Source organism: Metopolophium dirhodum, chromosome 9 (assembly GCF_019925205.1).
Source record: "Metopolophium dirhodum isolate CAU chromosome 9, ASM1992520v1, whole genome shotgun sequence".
In the NCBI taxonomy this organism is placed as follows: Eukaryota; Metazoa; Arthropoda; class Insecta; order Hemiptera; family Aphididae; genus Metopolophium; species Metopolophium dirhodum.
In genome coordinates, this window is record NC_083568.1 from 13,553,585 (window position 1) to 13,577,570 (window position 23,986).

A 23,986-nucleotide genomic window follows, 5' to 3' on the forward strand; every position below is an offset into this window, starting at 1 on the left:
TATGAAATATTAAATAAATTTTAAATCTTATTTGGTATTCTGGTTATTTTGGAAGCGTTTACCCGTAAAATAAGATTTTACATTGGGTATACGCCGAAAATCGAAAATCTTCTGATGGGTATACGGCGTATACCCGCGTACCAATACACCACTGTGCCAAACATACCAATTTATCTAATCAATCGATAAGAATTCTGAAAACAGATTTTAATTGGTCGTCAAATCTACTTGAAATCGACTTTTCCAAATGTTTGATATTATCCCCCAAACTCCTAAAAACGTCATATTAAAAAAGAGTATTTAAAAATTGTCTTATTTCAATTTTTGGAAATGTTAAAATCAAAAAAACAAAATTGTGGGAAAGTTGATTTCAAGTAGACTTGACGACAAATTCAAATCTGTTTTCAGAATTCTTATCGCTTCATTAGATCAATTGGAATGTTTGGCTAACAACCCGTCTAAAATCCTATGTCACGCGTGTGTTAGACAAATACAGAAAATCACGATATCAAATCCCCTTAACTCTGAAAAATTAAATAATTTTTTTTTTAATTTTTTAATTCCACTAGTCAAAATATTTTGAAAATTCTATGGTGTACACAAAATGAGAATTTAAACATTCAGTCAAATTTTCATGTATCTACAGTTATTTTTTTTTTGAATTTTAACAATATGATAAATTACATGATAAATCAAGTGAATATCTAATGTTGTAAAAATATGAATTTTAAACGCTCATAAAAATTTAATTTGACTTTCTGGTAGAGGTTTTTTGTTGATGAAGGTAGACAAACTTATAAGAAATCTTGTACTAAATTGTCTAATCTTAGATTTAAAAAGAAAAATTTGTATGAACTCAAAATAATAAGCACATTTTCGTGATTTTTACGTATTTTGTCAAAATTTGAACTTTAAATGCTTATAAAAAATATATTAGGAGTCTTCTATTAAATTGTCAAGCTTTTTTACCCAACAAATACTTTTTTATTGATATTTATAGAATAAAATACTAAAAAATTGGAAACTGAAAATGTCCCTAAACAGCTCAAAATAAGTCAAAATATTTGGAAAAAGCCATAGTGTATAGAAAATGCTAATATAAACATTCAGTAAAAATGTCTTTTGTTTTAGATTTACACCAAAAACCAAAATCGATTTGGCGTAAAAAATCCCGTTTTTCCTTAATTTGTCTGTTGTTTTTCATGGCACTTTTGAAAACCATTGGGAAATATTTACTTTTGACTTATAACTTATTAGAATTTAGAATTAGACAATTAAAATAATTTGTTTCAACATTTAAATTACTTTGTGAAAAATCATAAAATATGCAACTATTCATAAACTATATTACTGTCTTCTTCATAGTGAAATTGTTGAAGATATTTTAGAGAATAATAACTCATTGTAATATTTAGTCTGAAAAGCAATTTTATTACTCAACAATGGCTACAAAAGGCAATCAATTAAATATACGTACATACAATAATAATAATAAAAAAATTGACTAATAAATTATAAAAATAATAATAATAACGAAGACTAATTTCAAAATATTTCTTGAACACAATTTTTAATAACTTACCTAAAAAATTTAATTACATACTTTCATAATAACATAAATTGTTCAATAACATTAAAAATAAACATTAAAACAGCCATTAAACATAATAAATTTTTCTTGTATACATTTCGATATTCAATTTAATAATATTAAGCGCTAATAAAATAACAATGCAAACTGTTCTCATAGATTAATTATGCTTAAAATATGAAAGATACAATTTCAGTGGCACTAAATGTATGACAAAACAGTATATTTTATAAACGAAAAATCATTAACAAATTTGAAAATAATAATTTAAAAATAGGAAAAAAAACTTTAAGGTAAGGAAAATAATTATTTTCTTTCCAAAGGTATAAACAATAACAAAAATGAGAAAATAAAATAATAAAAACATCAAATAAGTAAGGTGAAAAAATTAATTTTCAATAAATATATTATTGATTTATTAATTTGAGTTATGAAGTTATTGTACAATATAATGGAGACAATGATGCTAATGATTTAAAATGTTTAAATACTGATAATACTTGACATGCATTATTTTATAATATATAAAATAGTATGAAATAACTAATTAAATTAAATTATTTCCTAAATTATTTGAGCTGAATAAAAAAAAAAAATTGTAGCTTTGACTTAAAATTAAAATGTAATATATTATAAAGAGATCAAATTTAAAATAAATTAATAGGGCTGGGCTGATACTGATAGCCGATATTAGTATTAGCCAATATTGATACTATGAGTTTTATTTTGTACCGTTATTAAAACAGATATAATGCAAGTTGCAGTTGCATATCAATTGTTATGTAATGATGGTGGTTATAACAATAATCCTATTTTAAAACATATTATAGAAATCATTATTTAATTAATTATTAAATAATATTCTTTATAATTAGTTAATTAACAATTATCTTTACAGTAATCTTAGATGTTTTTATGTGTCACATGATTTATATCAGTTCATGAATCTAATTAAATAGAATATCGGATCGGTTATAAATCGCGATATCAGATATCGGAAAACAGTATTATCAGTACAGGTCTAGAAATTAACTTACACTTTTAGTATTACATTTTTGGTTTGGTAAAAGAAAAAAGAAAACAAAAATTGTGTGATGTGCAATTATTACTATTCATAAACCTTATTGGTTATTCAAATACATAATTTACAATTTAAACATTTCTCTTAATGCACACAATTACTTAAAACAATAATTTAAATAGATTATAGAGCGAACAATTTTGATTAGGTAACAAAAGAGTTATACCCAAACACCATGAGGGTTCTTACTAGTAGGAGCAGCATTTTCAAGTTGTCTAGGTGATCCAATCATTTTACGAGTACTTCCAGGCCTTTGAGCTCCTAAACATATAATAATTAATTAAAATATTTTTGTAATACATTATTTTTATTATTGATAAAAATACTAAATTAATATTATTCATTAAAAGGATTTACCTTCAAGAATAAATTTCAATTCATCTGGTGGTGAAATAGCTAAAGATTGTAAATTTGCTTCTTTCATGTCAGCTACCAGTTTATCGACTTGCCTTTTTTTTTCAGTTATAGTTGTTTCTAATATAGCAACCTTAAATGAAAAATATTTTGTTTATTTAACCATTTAAAATGCACATTAAATGTTTAAAATTACCTCTTTTCGTAGACTATCTCCAACTTGTGCTGCCATTTCGGTTTCTTGCTTGGCTCTTTCTACTTCACTTTGTAACCGGTCAACTTCTTTCAAAATACCCCTTTCTGCTCTACGTTTCTCTTCTAGATCTCTTGATAACATTTTTTGTTCCAGTTCCACTTCTTCCATTAAAAGACGTATTTTGTTCTTGCACACAAGTAACTCAGTTTCACAGTTAGCCAATTTAGATCGTAATAATGTCATTTCTGATTTTAATGTTTTTTCTTGCTGACGTGCAATATCATTTTCTTCTTCTACTTGGCCTAAAAGTCTCAACTAATACACAGAATAATAAATCAATGTTGATTAATGTTTTATTATGAATCACGTTTTAATTTTACTAAAACCGTACCTGTTCTTCTGTATGTCTACCAGTGGCTTCAATTCTAGCCGCTTCCTGAGTCATAAAATCCATTTGATGTTGTTGCTCTCTAGTTTTACCTTCCCAATACATTATTTCTGCGTCATACTTTGTTAGTTCTGCCTGTTGCATGGATAACTTATCTCTCTGATAATTTATAAGCCTTACGAGATCTTTATACTGAGGGTTATACATGACATTAGTGCTATTGCTATTATTTTCATTCTGATATTCCTACAAAGAAATATTAAAATATACAAATTAAAAATATAATAAAATACAAAATGTTTATAATTAAATAGTGAATTACCTTGAAAATTGTCTGTTTTAAACGATCACTACCCACAGTTGTGGGAGATATTCTTGCTGGGCTGACAGAAGGTGGAGGAGGTTCTCGATATGGTGGTAGTGCCCTAGTAACAGGAGGCCGATAACTAAGGTTATCAGGCTTTTTGTTTGGACTTGTAGAGTTTTGCAATGGTCCATTTGTTGATGTTGAGTTCTGATCCTTAAGTAATAATTTATATTAGCCAATAGAATTTGAAGGTAAAATAATAAAATTACTTTGTTTAAATGACTAGAAGTATTTGTTGGTGAAGTTGATAAAGGAACACCAGACGGAGTTGATGAAACTACTGTTAACGGTGCTGCACCACTTCCAGGTATGGTAGGAAGAACATTGGGTCTCTGTTGAGGAATTCCACGTACTACACCTACATTATCGGGTACGCGATTACCTTAAAAATATATTTACTATAGGTCCAGGAATCAAAATATTTTTCTAGTTAATAAAAATGATTATTTACTATAAATTGGTAAAAATGTAGAACAAATTTAATCAGAGTTTATTGGAGAAGAATCAAATCACATTCAAAACTTTTTAAATGTTTAATTTTAACTTTTACTGTTGTTAAGACAATCTTTAGTTGAAATTAATATTTACTAAGACAATAGTAGAAGATGTAATAAAAATATTTAAATAATCAATCTTTTAATTTTATCATTGTTTTTAAATTGTCCAATGTATTATGTAAACTTTACTCTGGCAATAATAAGTAACTCCCCCCTCCCTCTAAAAGGTAAGCAATAAATTATTTTAGAAGGGTTTACTAAGGATAGCTAAAAATTAGGTTTTCTAAAAATATCAAAAATTCATCACCTAATATTCAATAAATTTTAAATTGACAGAGTATAAAAATATAAATCACAAAATGATACCTATCACATACACAGCAATTTATTATAGAAAAATATAAGAAGTTGGAACAATGTATTAAAAAAAAAAAAAATCTTCCAGATTTCATAAATAATATTATTGTTGATTAATTAGTAAATAAAATGCATACTATTAAATATTAATGATTTCCGAGTATCTTTATTCCTTTCCTGAGCAAAGTAAGGAACACTATCAGCCTCATTATATTTTGGATTGTTGGTTGTACTATTTGAAGAGACATTGCCCGAACGTTGTAATATAAACTGCACATCATTGGCATATTCTCCCCATTTCATAAGCACCTAACAATGAATTAAACACATTAGATATCAATTTGTTGAATATTATACATTTATAAAAAAAAAGTTGAACACCTACAGTTACTGGATGGTCTTGAGGTGCAAGTAGACGTTCATTATTACGCCATCGTTCAATCAGAGTAAATCGGCCAGTCTTTCCGGTAGCATGAGCTAATGCATACACAACATCCTGAGAAAAAAATGAGATAGCAAAAACATTCCATCATCATTTTACAAGTAACTTACTTGACAAGTTGTTGATTCAGTAACACCACACACAACCCGTTGAATTCCTTCAACCCAAACTTTAAGTTCCATGATATCAACTTTGGAAAATTGCAAATATTGTTAAAATGTTGTCATAGTACAATTCTCCAGTCATGATTGCTAAACACAATAAATAATGTCATTTAAGAAATCAAGAAAAACAACACCAAGGCATCATTTATGCAAAAATTAACCAATGCCTGTATCAATAGGGCATGGGTAAACAAAATGATACAAGATATACCTATTTCAGAATCAAAACAACTTTCATGGCATTGACCTAGAGAATAATATTAATTAATTGCGTAGAGATTTAGAAATCAGGGTCAAACGTACCGTAATCATTTTGGGTGTTGTGGGCCGGGATAACGCCGTATTATATTGAAATTGTATTATCCATTAGTTAACTTCTAAATTCCAATAATCAAATCTAATGGCTTTTCTAATCTAATCTAATTAAATAGTATTGATGAGTTGAACTTTGATGAGAACAATGAACTCTGGTCTCTGATAAAGATAATATTATCCCAAAATAATAAATATAAAGTTTTTTTTACATGCTTACATTTTGATAGAAGACAAAAAAATATTGTCTTATCGCTCACACTGAATAATATCAAGGAGATTGTAATTGTGCGTGGAGTTCAAAATTATAAAATAAAAAAATAAACAAAAATTTTAAATTATAAACAATTATAAAACCGCAGAATATATGAAAATTGAAAACCTATAATAATATAACCATGATTTAAATATAATATAACTAACTAGTAACTATCATTGGTACAACCAATACTAACATATTATAATGCATTATAACTATATATCTATGGAAAAACGTAATGACATAATAAAAGTCATAAATTATAACACAAATCTAAAATAGGTAAATTATATAGCAATGACTGGCTTGGTTATGGCCTTATGGGTTATGAGTTTATGACTATAATCGTTAACAAATATTAATATAATATTCTTCTATAAAAAAAACTAAAAAATAACTAAAATTAGTAACCTTAAACCACGGAATATATGAAATATATTATATCATATATTCTGCAGTGCTTAAACTATCTATAACTACCAAAAAAGTTTATTTCGTTAAAAAAATACTAATAATACTACAAACGTGAATCGAACATTATTCAAAAATCAGAACAATTTATTGCTGTGACCTAAGTACCATTATTGTTATGCAATTTGGAAACGTCTATTGAAAACGAATCTAAACTATTCTAAACGAAACTCCAGCTGAATAGGTACTAGAACTTTTGAGTAGGTATGAACTATATGAAATATGAATTGCATGAATAGGCGCGTAGGTATTGGGTGTGTTAAGAGTTACGAACATAATATTATGTGTGGACATTTCCCAATAGAGGTTTCAGTTCAATGAAGTCAACTTGCTGCATGGTTGAATTTTAAACAATAACAACAATGAGCGCAGGTAGGTATAAATGTATAATATTATTATGTATAAGTAGTCGTTTATCAACTTCAGAATTTATAAAATACAAATATATGTATATAATATATTATAATTATATGTTATAACTTATAATATTATGTACTAAATAATATAATACATAATAAAATGGGTTATAATGTGTCGAGTGATGTGTATAGCCGTATAGGTGGCAGGTGCACATGCTTGAAGTGAACACGAATTATATATTGATATAAGTGGGCAATGGACACTGAGCGATGTATATATTATAGTATTATACTAAATAAGTGTATATTTTTTACACATTTATTGATACTAATATACTATTTTAAATTTCGAAAACATATAATAATATAATGGGTATAATATATTGTTATGAAAATGAAATATTGTACGGATAATGTAAATATAGATATGTAATTCAATATTGTATGATATTAAGAATTAGGTACCTATGAACAAATATTATATTAGGTAAGGGTATAACTGCACTCTGTTGTTTGTGGCACACGGTGTAAATAGCATAAATGCATAATACCTAGCGGCTATACATAATATTGTTATTGTTTATGGAACACTTTTGCAGAACCTTTAGAAAGGTCCACTAAATAAGGCTAAAGAACTAACTATAAAATTAAAAAATTTAACACTAATTGTTGTTCACACATTTAAGAAACTTTGCAATCATACAATTGTATTATATGCACTATACTATTTAATAGGTAGGAACCTACTTATACAGTTGATAGTGCTCCAGTGGTGAATGTAATAATATTATACGCACAACACCCAGTAACTTTAAAAAAAAAAAATGGCGAGTGCTGGTAAAAATGGGCCAGTAAAGTTTGTAAGTAAAATGTCCAATGTTCACCTATTAAATGTTATGTGAATAAATTATAATGTATTGGTAATAGTTATAGTGGCTAGTGGCCGTGGCGTGTAACATAGGGTCCAACTGTAGCACACCTTAAATATGGGTGGATGGGTATTGATGGAAGCAAAATAGGAAATTTTATATGTTGGTATAACAATATTAAGAGGGGTAGGTCTCCTAAAACTATCTGAGCAACAACCAATTTGTTTTGATACATGCTGCTGGTCAGTGGGTAGTACCATCCAGGGCTTGTATTTGAAAAAAAATAAATATTATTTATAATGTTATTTACAATTAAAACGTTACACAATTTTTGCGTTTATCGTTATTCAGAATTAAAACGTTATCCAAGTTTTGCGTTTAACGTTATTTAAAATAGTGTTAATACATATTAAATCAAAAAATAATAACTAATGCGGATAGTTAATCTCGGATACGGAATATAATATAATCAATTCTTAGATTATTTGCATGAAATAAATGTTTCTACGAAACCAATACACCTTTTAAATAATTAGAATTTAAAATATTTCGTTTTGCGTTATGGTTAATGATATATAATATATTTTGTTAATCGTTATGAATTGTTTTGGCGGTAATTGATTATTTTTGGATTATCACTTTCCGTTATAATTACGTTTACAAATTTCAATCGTTTTTTTGTCAAATATAACGTTTGCAAGAACTGGACTACCCCATATACTATGTTAATAATTCTATTATAAAATTAATATTTTTGACTTACTTTTCCCACTTGGAACTTAGCTCGTAATAAAAATATCACTCAATGTGACCTTTGATTTACTAATAATTGGTTATTTTTTATTTTATTTTAATGTAAAACATGAAAATTAGGAATTAATGTATATTTTGCTATTATTACCAGGAATAAATGATTTCATTTATTTTGTGTTATTACTTAAGCACACGGTTAATGTATAGAATACGCTAGGAATCTAAAATATTGTTTTAACTACCACCGTTCTTTAGCAGCTTATTGAAATTAATAGTTATCAATTTATTATTTAAAATTATCTACTTTTATTATGAGTAGATATAAGTATTATGTCTAAGTAATATTATAAGTAGATATTATCTTGTTTTAGATTAAAAAAAATAAAACACAATATACATTTCTTGGAACACTGAGTGAAACTCAATATGATTTTAATAGAGCATAATATCATGCATTACAGATAAATAGATTCGATTTCATCAAACATGGCAATATTACAATTTTTTTTTTTTTATATTAATGCTATTAGATTATTATAATTCCCAAATTTCCCAAAAATAAATACTCATGGTTCAATTAATTCAACATTTGTAAGAATTTAAATACAAATTGAGTAAAAATAAATACAAACCCATACATATATGAGTTACAAAACAAAACAAGTTCATAAAATACAATAAATAAAAAAAAAACAAAAACCTTTAAATATAATTAAGCAGAACAAAATGCCTCATACACATTTGCACTAAGCACTTTAACTTTTCCATCCAAGTGAACATTTTGTTTTAGACTGCAGTCTCCGCTTTCCGTAACTTTAGTCGATCTGTCAACAATTGGTAACCACTTGGCAAATGGCATTTTGACAGTAGTAGGTAAATTTACTGACCGATTAGGCGTATTGACAGTAATAGCATCCATTAACTTATTAAAACTATGAGATGTACAGTAACGAGCTACTGAAATTATCTCTTCATTTTTTAATAGTTCTCGTGTTTCATTTACCATGTCTTGTAGTAGTGCTTCTCGCACTTGTGGCATTTGGTGTAACATGTATGAATCAATACATCGAAAAGGACTATCTGTGTCACTTGCAATTTCAGTTTGAATAAGGAAAAATAGTTTTTCTAATTCCTGTAAATTGTATTGTTCTTGGATAGGAACTTGCTGTACATACTTAATAACTTTACTATGTAAATATTCTTCTAAACGTTGAATACCGTCTTCGATGAAATAACTAAAATGTAACAAATAATCTTCTTGAGTTTTTGAACAAATTGGAGGTGAATCTTGTGACAGACTTTTGTATACAAGACCTCCCAGGAGATTGAGTTGAATTTTTAATGTTATTACCAACATAGTTTCAGCATAAACAAGTAAGCATGCTCTGGTAAAAACACATATTCTCATTTCTTCCCAAAGTGCCAAATCATTTTGCTTCTTCAATTTATCTATAATATTTTCAATGCGTAAATTTTTTGCAAAATATTTAACATGGAGTTGTTTTACAAACTCAGTTATCATGCGGTTTGAAGTGTTTTCTGTTGCTTCATAGTGCTGTTGACGTCTACTTCGTTCCAGATATTCTCGACTTTCTTTATCTTTTTTTTCTGCCAATTTCTTTTTTATAGTGTAAACTACATACGCAGTACTACAAAATAATGCGCCGCTTATTATTAGTTTACGTTTGTGTCGTGAAACAAATTTCTTTACAGAATCATACATCATAAAATTACTCTACGCGAACAAAATATGAGCATTAACGTTTAAACTTTATAATAACACTTAAAAAATTGAATGTTTAAGAGCGACAACTTATTCTAAAATCTAAACACAAAATTCACGAATTAGATTAAGCGAGTACATTTGATTTATTTGAATGTATTGATAAAAAAACTATCAGCACGAGCGTAAGATGATTATTCGAGAATAACAATAGTATTATACATCAAACAATATAAATTACCATACGATATTGTAAGGTTCAGCGTCACGGATCAACACTTAGTCACTTTATGTCTATATAATATAAATATTAATTATTAATTATTAATATAGTCGATTGAAGTCGATTGCAATCATTTAATTTTCGACTTCACAAATCAAACGAACAGCATAGTTAATAAAAATTAAAGTTCAAAGTTCAAACACTGGAATATTTGATTATTTATCTAAAAAACATAACCTGAGTTCTGAAATTAAAATTATTGATAACATAGAATGCATGACAATCAAGATTTAACATAATATTGTATACAAAAATCGTACGGTATTACTTCTTAATATTAATGTATTTGCCACACTGTATTCACGAGGTATCCGTTCCTAAGCACGACTTCATAGTTCACGGCATTAAAGCAGTCCTCTCAAGTGCCTATACTGTAATCCTGTGTCCGCAGGTCAGTGTACACTGTATTGTGTACTTCCGTGAGTTCCGTCAGTTTTGACATTCGATTCGACGGTTCCCAGTTCTTAGCGTGACAGAATAAATGGTTTTTTAGTACTTACTGATTACCTATGCCAGATTAATTATTATTGAAATTTGCTTTTTACTTTTTGTTATTTCGTGGATCGATAAAGCGCTTCCAACAATTACCTATATTGACTTGGAATTTTAAACGAGTGTTTAATAGTACGTGTACTTCATGTTGATGTTGACTTGTGAATTCGCATAGAAATAACAACTACACCATTGCTCGATCGACTGTTTTCGTCCGAAGGTAATATAGTATTGTAATTTATTTAATAATAATTAATAAATTAGGTTCATAATTGGTTAGCATTTTAATTAGCTTTAAATCTATGTGTTTTAATATTATTGTTAAATCAATATCGTTGTCAGTAAGAACTTATTTATATCTAATCTCAAAACAACAGTTTATACCTACTACTATTTTAATAAATTTGTTGAAGGCAGCATGATTCTAAATCAAATTTGCAAACGCATTTAAAAAATGTGATTAACCTATTCTTTATTAACTGATTTTTCAATGACCATAATGTTATTTATGTATGTACAGACACACAGGTTGAACCCAATTCAAAATATGTTTAAGCTAAACAGACATACCAATATTATATAGGTACGGAATTAATATTTTTAGCTTATGATTTTTAGTCAAAGAAATGAAGAACAGGATTCAATCTTTAAAACAAAAGCATAACCTTGAAAAATTTCTGATATAAACGTTCGGACTGATATTTGTCAGTATTTGTGATAGAATCCTAGATTACTGTACCATACCTTGAGACTGAACAAACAATTGAACAACACATAGATTTATTAAATGCAGATAACTTAAAATCAATCCATATACTCTTGACAATGCCCAAAAATGTGAGTGCTATATTAGGACATATATATATTGATGGAAACAATTTTTTTTATCTAAAATGAAACTTAGATTAACCATCTTATTTATCAGATAGGTACTATAATTACACTTTTTCCATAACAAAAAATATACATTTTGTAAAGTAGGGACCTATCGTCTATCTACATTCTTTTCTAATTTCTTCTTGGGTTAAGTGTAAGTAGGTATAGGTATTTCAGAAATAATTTATTAATTTTTGATAATAAAACTAGTTAAAAATATTGTAAGTCATGTTAAATATTTTTGAAACTATAATTAAAAATTAAAATATACTTACTAGATGAAAAATATAATGCAAATAGTGTTGATGAAGCATATAAGAAATTTGACTGTTTTAAGTAAATTTACGTGCTAGGTATTTCTTGTAACAAAGTGTAAGATAAGATTTTCTTCATTGTCGTACTTAATCTGAAGTTGCATAAAACTACAAAATATGTAGATACAAACCAAAATCTATACATCATTGCATAGATAAGTAACTATTTAAATTTAAAAGTCTTATGTCAACCGGTTGTAATTATTTTATCAACAATAAACTTTTTGTTGTAAATATCTTTAAAATATATTTTATATCTATTCTTATATCAAATTTTAACTTTATTACTTCATAGTTAAATGGCCGATTCTAATTTGATGGATCCAATAGTGGATTCAACACAGCAAGAATTTAATGATGCTCAAAATAGTATGACTTCGTTTGAAAATGATAATGTAGATTCTAACGATCAAGATAGTAATATGAACTCAAATCGACAGGATAATATGAATTCTAACAATCATGAGTCAATGGATAATTCATATGATCAAGAAAATGGACATCCTAATTCTGAAAATGAACAATCATTTGATGATAATGGGAGAGGTTCTTTCAGGTATTTGTAACCCATATTTTATTTACTTCACAATCTTGTATTCTTATAATTTACGTTTCAATAGGGAATTTGGAGATGGTAATGGTCAATTTGATAATAATTATGGATCTTCTGAGTATAGAAATGAGCCTAATTGGAACAATGGTAAAGGAAGTAATGAAGCTGGAAGATTTGGGGGATTTGGTAACAACAATCCTAAAGGATCTTCTAATTATCGTGGTGGTGGTTCATATGGTTTTAATAGTCCCACAAATAATGGAGGTTTTAAACCTCAAAGAAGTAGATGGTCCTCAGAAAATGCGGATGAAAACTGGAATGGTGTTCCTCAAGATTCATCTCCAAATATGATGAATGGTCCACCTCCAATATCTCAAGGAGGTCCACAGTTTGGAGAAAGTCAAGCACCACCATTTAATGAACAAGATAGAAATGGTCAGGCTGGAGGTCCCCCAACAAATCAGTTGCCTTCATTATTACAAGTATGACTTACTTTAAAAATATGATAATTATACACATTATATTCATACTTATTTAATTTGTATTTAATATGTACACATTTGTAATCTCTAAAATAATTGTTTATACTTCTTTTTAAATTGTATAGATGCCACCTGTAATGCCACCAAATAGTGGAGTACCACAAGGCCCACCACCAATAATGTCTGGAGAAGTGTGGATTGAAACTAAAGCCGGTGATGGAAAATCATATTATTATAATGCTAGAACACGTGAAACTACTTGGGATAAACCATCGGGACCTAATATTACTGTTATTTCTCAAGAACAGGTATCTTAATTTAAAGATGTACAATAAAAAATAAGAATGTAATTATATTTTAATAATTTCTCAGGTTGAACATCTTGGAAATCCAAATCCAAATGCCAATAACTATGTTAAACCTAATGAAAGTGAACAAACTCCTAATGATGTCGAAATGAAAAATATTGAAGACAAATCACATAGTAAAAATATTTTTTTTTAAATATTTAATTGTGTGAACATATTAATTAGCTGTTATTAAAATGAACATTTTATTTGATTTAGATAATGAACAAGTCCCTTTAATGCATCCTCCAAATGTTGGAGTACCTCCATTAGGTGGAGTTCCTAATCAAATGATGCCTCCAATGATGGGCCCCCCTCCTGGTATGATGCCTCCTAATACCATGATGCCTCCACCAAATTTTCCGCCATTTGGTGGACCACCACCATTTGGTATGCCACCCCCTGGATTTCCACAAGCAGCTCCATGGGGTATGATGCCCCCAGGATTTGTGCCTCCGCCTATGATGATGCCTGGAATGGAACTTAATAGCAAAGTATGATGTTTTAATATTGTTAATACTCAAAAAAATTATTGAAGTATTAAAATGTTTATCACAATTTAATAGATTGATCCAGTAATTTTAGCTAATGCTGCTGAATGGTCAGAACATCGTTCACCTGATGGAAGAATGTATTATTATAGCATGAAAACATCAGAATCGGTTTGGGAAAAACCAGAAGCTCTTAGAAATCTTGATTGTGAGTAAATAATATTAAAACTGTTATCAAATGTTTTTTATGTTACATTTTATCATATTTCAAAATCAATTTATATTACAGTGGCTAGAGAAGTTGCAGCTGCTAAATTAAGAAAGGAAGCTGAACAAAAAATGGAACAGAAGTCAGATCCTCAAATGGACATGGGTTTCCCTCTCAAATTAATGAATGGTTCAAATTCAGAAATTGGTTCATTTAAAAGAAAAGACGAGGAACTTCAAGAATCTAACAAAAAAAGTAAAATTGACGAAAAACCCAAAGCGTTAGAAAAACTGAAAGTTCAAGACAAAACTAGACCTGTATCTAGTACACCTGTTGAAGGAACTCCTTGGTAAGTATTTATTATGTAAAATTATATTTTTTGCAGTAATGTTATACTATGATTTTTGTGTTTTGACTATAGATATATCAGTTAATTTAATAAAAGAAATAATATATTTATGTAACTTAAAAAAGTATAAAAAAGTATCTTTAAATTAATCATTGATTATAAGATGACTGGAGTAAAAAACATACTCTTAACTTTGTAATGAAATAAATTAAGTAAATAACTGGTAATATAATTGTATTTCCAATTTTTTTTTTAATCTAAGCTTTATTTTTATATCTAAGTTTTTAGAGAATGAAGATTAAAAATATATTAGTTAAATTATACAAACATTTGGTTAGGTATGAGGTGAATAAGAATGTTGCACTTATCAAATGGAAACATTTTTTTTTTTTTTAATTGTGATAATTAATTGCATTTGTAATTCTTAAAGTTTTTGATTTTACTTTTATAGGTGTGTAGTATGGACAGGAGATGGTCGTGTATTTTTCTTTAAACCTTCAACTAGAACATCAGTATGGGAAAAACCAGATGATCTTAAAGGAAGATCTGATGTTGACAAAATGGTATCAAATCCACCAGAAGTAGTTCAAGCTTTAAAAAGTGCTGAAGGACAATCACCAACAAAAAAATCTAAGGCTGATGGTGGTATGTTTATTAAACATATAATAATACATTTCTAATATTATTAAATTATTCTGTCAATATTTTACTATAGATAAAAATTCACAAGAAAGTACTAATAATACTAAAAATGATGTGGAATCTAAGGTTAACTTAATGAAGGATTCAGCCATGGAAGCAGAATTGAGAGCAGCTAAAGAAAGAGCAGTAGTACCTTTAGAGACTCGAATAACACAATTTAGAGAAATGTTATCCGAGAAAGAGGTACTTTTAAATAAAATTTTATTTGATAAAATCATTTTTTACACTATTTTCTGGTTTAAGGTCTCTGCTTTTAGTACGTGGGAAAAGGAATTACACAAAATAGTATTTGATCCTCGCTATTTGTTACTAACATCTAAAGAAAGAAAGCAAGTATTTGAAAAATATGTGAAAGAACGTGCCGACGAAGAGAGACAAGAAAAACGAAATAAAATGAAAATGAGACGTGAAGCTTTTAGACAGTTAATGGAAGAAGCTAATCTTACAACAAAGTAAAAAAAAAAATTAAATTAAAATAAAAAAAAGAAGAAATTAAGAATTTTAAAATATATTGTTGCAGGACATCATTTAGTGATTTTAGTTCCAAAAATTCTAAAGATGAAAGGTATAAAAATATTGAAAAATCGCGTGAAAGAGAAGGATTATTTAATGAATACATGGTAGAATTAAGAAAGCATGAAAAGGAAGAAAAAGCGTTGCGTCGTGAACAGGTCAGTGAGCAATTTTATTTTATTAACTGTAAACCATTTATAACTTTACATTATTGCTTTTTGTATTGATACTATTTTTACTGAAATTAATGTGTAATCAATGTATTCACATTCATTTCAATCTTATTTCCTTGCGTGTACTCTTATTCAGAATAAGTGTACACCAATTTGTGAATGTACGGATGGGTGAGTAGAGTTAGTGTCGTTGGTGGCTGGTTACAGGGGCAGCTTCAGGGGGGGACCTAGAGGCCACGCCCCCGCAAGCTGTATTTCTAAACAATTTTATAGTGTTAAAAACAAAATTACAAAAAAAATCATCGATATTGTCTGAAGTATATGACATCCCCCCTCCCTTAACTATGTCTCTGGAGCCGACCCCTGGGCCGGTAGTGAGGATGGATGTGTTGACAACATGGTTTTTGTCGACTGCAGCGCCGTCTGGTATACTCTTATTCTGAATATAGTATATTTATCATTAATTAACTATACAATTTTAAAATATACAAGAAAGAAAAAATTGTATACTGTATAATCACTTGCTATATAGTTTAATTTAGTTAATATTTGTTAAATTAACTATTAAAGTGTCATTTATGTCAATGCAATTTAAATAAATATATTTAAACTAATTTCTTCAGATGTTTTTGATTTGCAGGTGTTAAATATTGACAAAATTTTAATATGAATATGTTCACCTTGTGATAATTAAAAATTTCTCCTCTCTTATAACCATGGATATTAAAAATGAATCAACTCGTTTTACTAATGATCTTTTGTCAATATTCTAACATTTAATTTGTATTATGTATTATTAAAATATATTTCAGGTTTATTTTTATTTGAGCCCATTTTTTTACTATTATTAATTAATACAAATATTTTTTTAGGTGTTGAACTATTAAATATTAATATATAATACAAGGTTTATGTATATTATATATTTTATTAAACATTTTAGATTTTAGGTACTCGCTGATGATAAAGTTAAATTAATTTTAAGTTACTATCTAAATTTTGCATTGTGCATTTGTGCAATGACTAGATATTTTGTTTGGCTTAAGAAAATGTCAGCGCACTATTTGTTTTCTCTCTTTGACCCACGCGCAACATAGACAAAACGCATTTCCGCAAAATCGTCTTTGCTATGTTTTTAAGTAATCTTAGGGTAAAATCACCCATTACAAAAAAGATAGAGAGTAATATTTTTGAGGGAATGTCATATCGATTTTAGATTTTATTGTTATTTGACTTTGTATTTGTGTTTCAAAATAAACAAAAAAATTTTGTAAATTTAAATGATGTTTAAATTGTTTTGAAACAATATTTAGAGAAATCTATAAGACATTCCCTCAAAAATATTTTCTATCTTTTTTATAATGGGTGATTTTCCTCTAAGATTACTTAAAAAAATAGAAAAAACGATTCTGCGCAAATGCGTTTTGTCTATGTTGCGCTTGGGCCGGAGAGAGAAAACCAATAGTGCACCTGACATCCTCTTAAGATTAAAATATTCATAACTTATTATTAGTATGGCTTTTCTTAAAGAAACATTACTTGATAGTCGTTGGTAAATTGAATATTTCTATTGTCATATAAATTAAGCTAAAATAATAATACATTTAATATTACAATTTACTTATATAAATATTTATTAAATACAATTATAATAGTAATACCTAACTAATTAATTAAATAACTTTGTATTAAAGTTTAAAGTAATTTAATAGTTAATATTCAATAAGTCAAAACTTTACATTTTTATTTTTCCTAAATAAAATTAAATCATTTTTATCTTACTGAATTATTAATTGATTCTTAAAAAAAATATTAGTTAAGACACATTATATTTAAGATATAGTTGACTTAGGATTGTTCTTACACTGTCCGGTTAAAGTTAACCGACACTTTACCGGACATTGTAAGAACAGCCCTTAATCTTTTATGAATAGTCAGTAGGTACCCAAAATAATTATTAAAAATATAAACAAATAGTTTTTTTTTATAAAACAAAATAATTTCACTATAATTCGAAATTTAAATGTTATTCCTTTACCTATATTATTTTACAAATTTAAAATTTTAATTGAATGTGAAAGTGAGATTAAGTATAATCTTAAATTTCATATTATTTTTTAAAAATTATTCTATAAATTGTACAATTAAAAAAATATTTGTTAAAAACTCTTTGTATTAACTTTTAGTTTTTTTTAATACTGTACATTTCTACATTAAAAAAATGGGCTTGTGTGTTGATTGTAATATTATTGTGTAACTTATCTACTACGAAAACAGTATTTATATGTAACTATATATTTATATTTATATCTATGTATCTCACTGGAATTTTTAAACATAAAACCATAAACAAATGTTTACATTTAAAAATGAGATTAAGTGTTTGTATGTATTAATGAATGAAATTTGAATGATGACTTTTGGTCTGTTAAATTTAAAACATGAATGAATGCCTAGAATGTATATATGTATTTGCATAAATCTTAAGTTTATCTGACAATTCTACAACCATCACTACCAATAGTTGGATCATCTTGTAACATAATACCTTGAGGATGGATAGTTAAATGCAACCCTGGCGGCGCTAAACAAACCCAGTCAAACTATTCAAACACCAGAATCGAGGTAATACCTTATGGATTTTTTTTTTTTACTTGGATACAAACAGATAACTGAAGTTTACTGTACTAAGTATTACTTGCCATTAAGGAATTTTGGATCTTTTGTTTTAATGATTTTGAAGTGGCACTCCAAACAGAACAAGAAGAATGGACTGCAGAAAAATCAAAGTATTATTCATGCTTTAAAAAAAACAAAATCAATCTAACTTTTAATCATAAAAATTGAACTGGTTAATCAAGCTGGCTGCTAAGTAATAACATTTTGTATATTTTGGTTTCTTTATTAATCATTGCTTCAGACATAGTATTTTAAATGATACAAATACCTTAGTATTATTATTATATAAATTATACATTCTATCATTGTTATAAAAATGAAAACAAATTTTATATGAGGTATAGGTATTTCTGTTGTTTTTGGTATGAATATTATAGAACATTTGACTGTATGATTGACATTGAAGAATAAAATATTGAATTTTATGTAGTTATTTAAATAAGTGACTACCATATTAGTATTATACTATTATGTAAGACTTAAACATTATTTGTTTTCCACAATTATTTAGACTACCTACAGTATTATTTTTATATTAAATAAATGTTTACCAAGACATTTTTAATAGATTACATACATTAGGATATTTTTTACAGGTTTGTACTTTTAATTACATTTGTACTGTATAAGCGTATATTGGTTTTATTGAAAATAAAAATATTTTTAACTTATTAAACCAAAAAGATTGTTTAGTATTTTAGCTAAACAAATACAAATTATTTCATCAATATTTTCTAAAATTGTAATGTTTGATAAGATTGGCCAACATATTGTTTAAATATATAATACTTCTGTTTATTTCAAGAATTAAATATGCATTAATATACAAATAATTTGTATGTATAATATGATTATGTGTGTGTAAATGTTATAATAAAATACCATTTTTAGAAAATTTTAATTCAGCTGTATGAGTACAATATACAACTGATTATCTTTTTTTATCTTGGCTATTAATTTACAGATATATTTGACATTACTAATTTAATTTTCAGGTTTACTATTCCCTTCATTAATGATATTTTTTTCAGCATTTTGAATGTGAGAAATCAAAATTGTAATTTTAATGAATATTTTAAGATTTAAAATTATTAAATGTATAATTGAATACTATTTAATTAATTAAATTTGTAAGTATCCATTTTGATTTCTCATGTTAATATTTATGTTTATTTGATGGTTTTTAAGTATTTTTCTCATAAAATACATTGTGTTATAAATGTATAAATAATTATGTTTATTACTTTTATATATTATATTTTTTTGATGACTGCTTATAATATGTTGTGATTACAAAATGAATGATTATTTGTTATATGATTTGGAATGTTATGTCTTTATGATAATTTTAAATTCCAATTAATTTGTAACAAATTTGTTTCTAACATTTAATCTAATCAGTTTTCTGTCAATACATTTTATAGGCTCGAAAGCAGTTTATAGAATTATTAAAGGAGCACACTGAAATTGACCGGCATACTCGTTGGCCTGAGATAAAAAAGAAATTAGATCATGACTCTAGATATAAAGCAGTTGACTCCAGTACGTTACGTGAAGATTTTTTTATTGATTATATAAGAATTTTAAAGGATGAAAGGAAAAAAGAAAAGGAACGTGAACATAAAGAAAAGGACAAACATAGTCATAAACGAGATAAACGTGATAAAGAAGAAAAAGAATCATCTGCTAAAGCTGACTCAAAAGTAAATATTAACCTCAATTAAAATTAATATTTAAATAATTAATGATAATCAAACATTTAAAGCATGATGATAAGTCGCCTGAGAAACAAAAAGAAGAATTAAAAGATCTCAAGGATTCTAAAGATTCTAAAGAAGCTCGAATTGAAGCTAGCTTAAAGGAGCGGGAAAAAGAAGTCCAGCGTACTTTAGCAGTACATTTAAAACACAGAGAAAATGAACGTGAACAACATAAACATGATGAAGCAGTTGTTCATTTTAATGCACTTTTGGCAGACTTGGTTTGTCTTTAATTATTACGATTGTTAGTAAAGTTTGGATTTTGTAGGCATTTGCTTTTTTCTATTGGTCTAAAGTAAAGCTTTGCCAGCTATAAATTCAATTTATACTACTTAGAACAAAATTCTTGTAATTTAATTTAATTTAGTTAAAAGTTTTTTTTTTTTGCTATTTTAACCATTATTCTTATTAATGCATTTTTGAGTTTCAGATATTTTTATGTTAAATTTTTTTTGTATATAATAACATTTTTCAAATTGTTCTAAATCAATGTATTTGAAAGTTCAATATTTTCTAGGCTTCTTCAACAATATCGATATCGCAAACCTTTGTTTGGTAATTTAGATATCATTCTAAATCGTACAATTTACCAATAATCAAAATATATCGTAATCAACATTAATTTTTAATTAATGGCCCTCGGCCATTGGGCATTCAGATTACCTTGAACCAACTGATTTTAACGCCGTTAATTTGGAATATTGATCCCTTAATTTTTTTTGCTATATCACGGTTCAATAATGCACAAAACAAAATCGATATTCAAATATGTATTGTTGAAGAAGCCTAATATAAATATGTTTCGAGGACGTGGCTCGATCAATTTTATCTTGTTATATTGATGGCATACTGCACACATGTTGTGTTTTTTTGTTTCATTTTATATGCTTTTTTTTATAGTTTTATAGAGCTACAAAATCCAAATTTTAGTTATTAGTATTGGTTATACCTGAATACATGTAATTCCTTTTTTTTTTTATTATTTTAGGTAAGAAGCAATGATATGTCTTGGAAAGAAGCTAAAAGGCAATTGAGAAAAGATAGTAGGTATGAGTTAGTAGATTCATTAGATTCTGAAGAAAAGGAAAAGTTGTATAAGGTTCATGTAGAAGATTTATCAAAGCGAAAGAAAGAAAAATTTAGAGAAATGTTGAATGAGATAAGTGATTTGACATTAGATAGTTCTTGGAAAGAGATTAGAAAATCCATTAAAGAAGATGTGAGGTATGTGAGATTTTCATCTAGTGATAGGGTAAGTAAATACAAAATAATTTTGATGACAATTTATAAGTATTAATTCAAATATTATTTTTAGAAATGTGAAAAGGAGTTTAGAGAATATTTAAAAGACAGAATGATTACTGCTAAAAACGAATTCAAGAATCTTCTAATGGTAAATTGTTAAAAATCTTATCCTGTCTTGTTTTTATTGAATATCTATTTGGTTTCAGGAAACTAAATTGATTACTCATTTATCCAATACAAAGTTGCAAGAAAACCATGAAACTTATTTTAAAGAGGTTGAAGATATATTAAGCAAAGACAAACGGTATTTATTTTTGGATAGCATAGCTGATGAACGTTCTGAGTTAATAGTTTCCTATATCGAAGAATTAGAAAAACGTGGTCCACCCCCGCCACCTACTGCTACAGAACCCAATCGACGACCACCATTAAAATAAATTTAAATTTAAATTTTATAGACCAAGTTATTTCTGCTTTTATTAATATCGTAAACTTCAACGATAATCATTACACCTTTTTTCAGACATAATTTTTAATGTTTTTTTATTCAATTTATTATTTGTGTTATTATTAATTTTTTTTATAGGCACAAGTATCAGTAAGTAGTAGATGACATATGTTATCTTAAAGATCTATTTTTTATTACTGCACAGGATGAACTTGTTTTCTAGGATTCTATATTACTTTTATATTTTAGTGTTGACATTAATAGGAAATGGAATAGAAATAATACTTAATATTTTCTCTATACAATTTTCTGACATTAAATGGCTACAATTAATTTTGTTGAATATGTCCCATTTAAAAAATATAATGTAATAAATAATAAATATAAATTAATAATTTAATTGCATAAGATATAAGATCAAGAAAAAACTATTATAAAAATCAAATATTTTGTTTTGCAACTATTTTGAAAATAATATTAAAATAGTAATCTACGGAACCCCTTGGATCTAGTTCATCCTGTCAGTACTTTCATATTCACATATATAGTTTTGTAGTTCAAAATATTATTGAAAATAAAATTTAACCTCTTGTATTTGTATGGGTCTGTAAATATATTTAACAATTTGATAAAAATTATACTAACTTGTAATTTGAAAACGTATCATTATTTTCACCATATCCAACTATCCATATATCCTATTATTATAATTATAATGTTCCATGTGACAATATCGAATCAAAATTATTACTATTTCATATCAGATTTATATAAGTATCATACTATCCAAATGTAAGATAAATAATACATGAAATAATCTTTACTGAATGTTTCATTACGTATTTACGTCTGTGTCCCACTTTAAACTCTTTATGCAATATTTTTGGGCTAAAACAATTTGGAATGTCAATAATGTTTATTTATATGAATACAATTATGATCTAGATTACTTTAGTGAGACTTGAGAGTCAAGCGTTTGATTGAATATTAATCATATAATACTATAATACTACTATGAGGCATTAGATAAACTAGATGTCTGCCATCTGGTTACAAAGTAATAGTGACAGTGATACCTGACCACCAAAAAAAAGGTGTGATAACATTTCATTATGACACCCAACTACCAAAAAATTAACTGGAACTGAACATCAAGTGTTGAATTTAAATTATCCTCAATTTGCATCCTTATATTATAGTTATACATGATATATATTATAATATGTATTTATTAACAATTCAGGGCAAGGGCTAATTATTGTTTAAATTAAAAAAATTGTTTATTACATTTATGATTCAATATTATTTATAGTATTTCATAATTTAATACCCACAAGGGGTGAATGATTTATTGAATATTATTAATGAATCAAAACTAAAATCAATTAATCAAAGTTTATTAATTTATTACAGGACTTCTTAAAAATAATTTGGTGACAAGAAACTAAGATTTATTTCTTGAATTAAATGTAGTAATTTGAAACAGAAATATTTAGGTTGTGGGATTAGAATATTAAATTCAACTCAACATTAACATTAACTTATAAATTATAAGCACTAACACACCGTAGTTTGTTATAGATAATTTATCAATTTTAATGTAAAAACTAATGATACATTTTAAAAATTCGAGCCGGTATCAGATATAGTATGATGGTCGAAAATGTACTATGATATATATAGCTACAGTCGATGATGTAAGTGAATATGGTTCGCCAGTTTGAAAAAAAATGTCATACGACAACAGTTAGCGGTCATTATCGTATTTTTGATATCTGCAGCTTGTAGTGCGCGTTTCGTCTGTACTCTGACAATGAGTTCAAATGAACTACGTAGATATTGATTTCGTTCGATAGATAAATTTAAAAATCTCCCCGACGACGAGAAC

The 23,986-nt window shown here is 26.9% G+C and overlaps 3 protein-coding genes across 5 annotated transcripts; 1 reads left to right on the forward strand and 2 right to left on the reverse strand.

The window, feature by feature from the left end:
• Positions 1–1,422: 1,422 nt before the first annotated feature.
• Positions 1,423–5,920, reverse strand: LOC132952758 (ras association domain-containing protein 8). Of its 3 annotated transcripts, none has more exons than XM_061025174.1 (10): positions 5,741–5,920; positions 5,384–5,524; positions 5,217–5,327; positions 4,969–5,140; positions 4,187–4,335; positions 3,933–4,130; positions 3,614–3,856; positions 3,223–3,537; positions 3,030–3,159; positions 1,423–2,933 (listed from the first exon to the last, which is right to left on the reverse strand). In XM_061025174.1, the coding sequence occupies exons 2-10, from the start codon at positions 5,453–5,455 to the stop codon at positions 2,833–2,835; spliced, it is 1,491 nt and encodes a 496-aa protein (XP_060881157.1). In that variant the 5' UTR covers positions 5,456–5,524; positions 5,741–5,920; the 3' UTR covers positions 1,423–2,832. The 3 variants fall into 3 exon arrangements, with proteins under 3 accessions (XP_060881157.1, XP_060881155.1, XP_060881156.1); XM_061025172.1 differs by having other exon boundaries at positions 1,424–2,933; positions 4,187–4,359; positions 5,741–5,919; XM_061025173.1 differs by lacking the exon at positions 5,741–5,920 and adding an exon at positions 5,649–5,665 and having other exon boundaries at positions 1,424–2,933; positions 4,187–4,359.
• A 2,934-nt stretch (positions 5,921–8,854) lies between these two features.
• Positions 8,855–10,642, reverse strand: LOC132952669 (peroxisomal biogenesis factor 3). Its single transcript, XM_061025021.1, has one exon. The coding sequence runs from the start codon at positions 10,184–10,186 to the stop codon at positions 9,173–9,175; it is 1,014 nt and encodes a 337-aa protein (XP_060881004.1). The 5' UTR covers positions 10,187–10,642; the 3' UTR covers positions 8,855–9,172.
• Positions 10,643–10,890: 248 nt separating this feature from the next.
• On the forward strand, positions 10,891–22,733 carry LOC132952666 (transcription elongation regulator 1-like). Its single transcript, XM_061025019.1, has 17 exons — positions 10,891–11,178; positions 12,444–12,704; positions 12,769–13,183; positions 13,309–13,491; positions 13,556–13,667; positions 13,750–14,024; positions 14,097–14,229; positions 14,311–14,578; positions 15,030–15,223; positions 15,294–15,463; positions 15,524–15,732; positions 15,801–15,951; positions 20,070–20,348; positions 20,411–20,626; positions 21,394–21,657; positions 21,721–21,798; positions 21,857–22,733. The coding sequence occupies exons 2-17, from the start codon at positions 12,448–12,450 to the stop codon at positions 22,085–22,087; spliced, it is 3,435 nt and encodes a 1,144-aa protein (XP_060881002.1). The 5' UTR covers positions 10,891–11,178; positions 12,444–12,447; the 3' UTR covers positions 22,088–22,733.
• Positions 22,734–23,986: the final 1,253 nt, after the last annotated feature.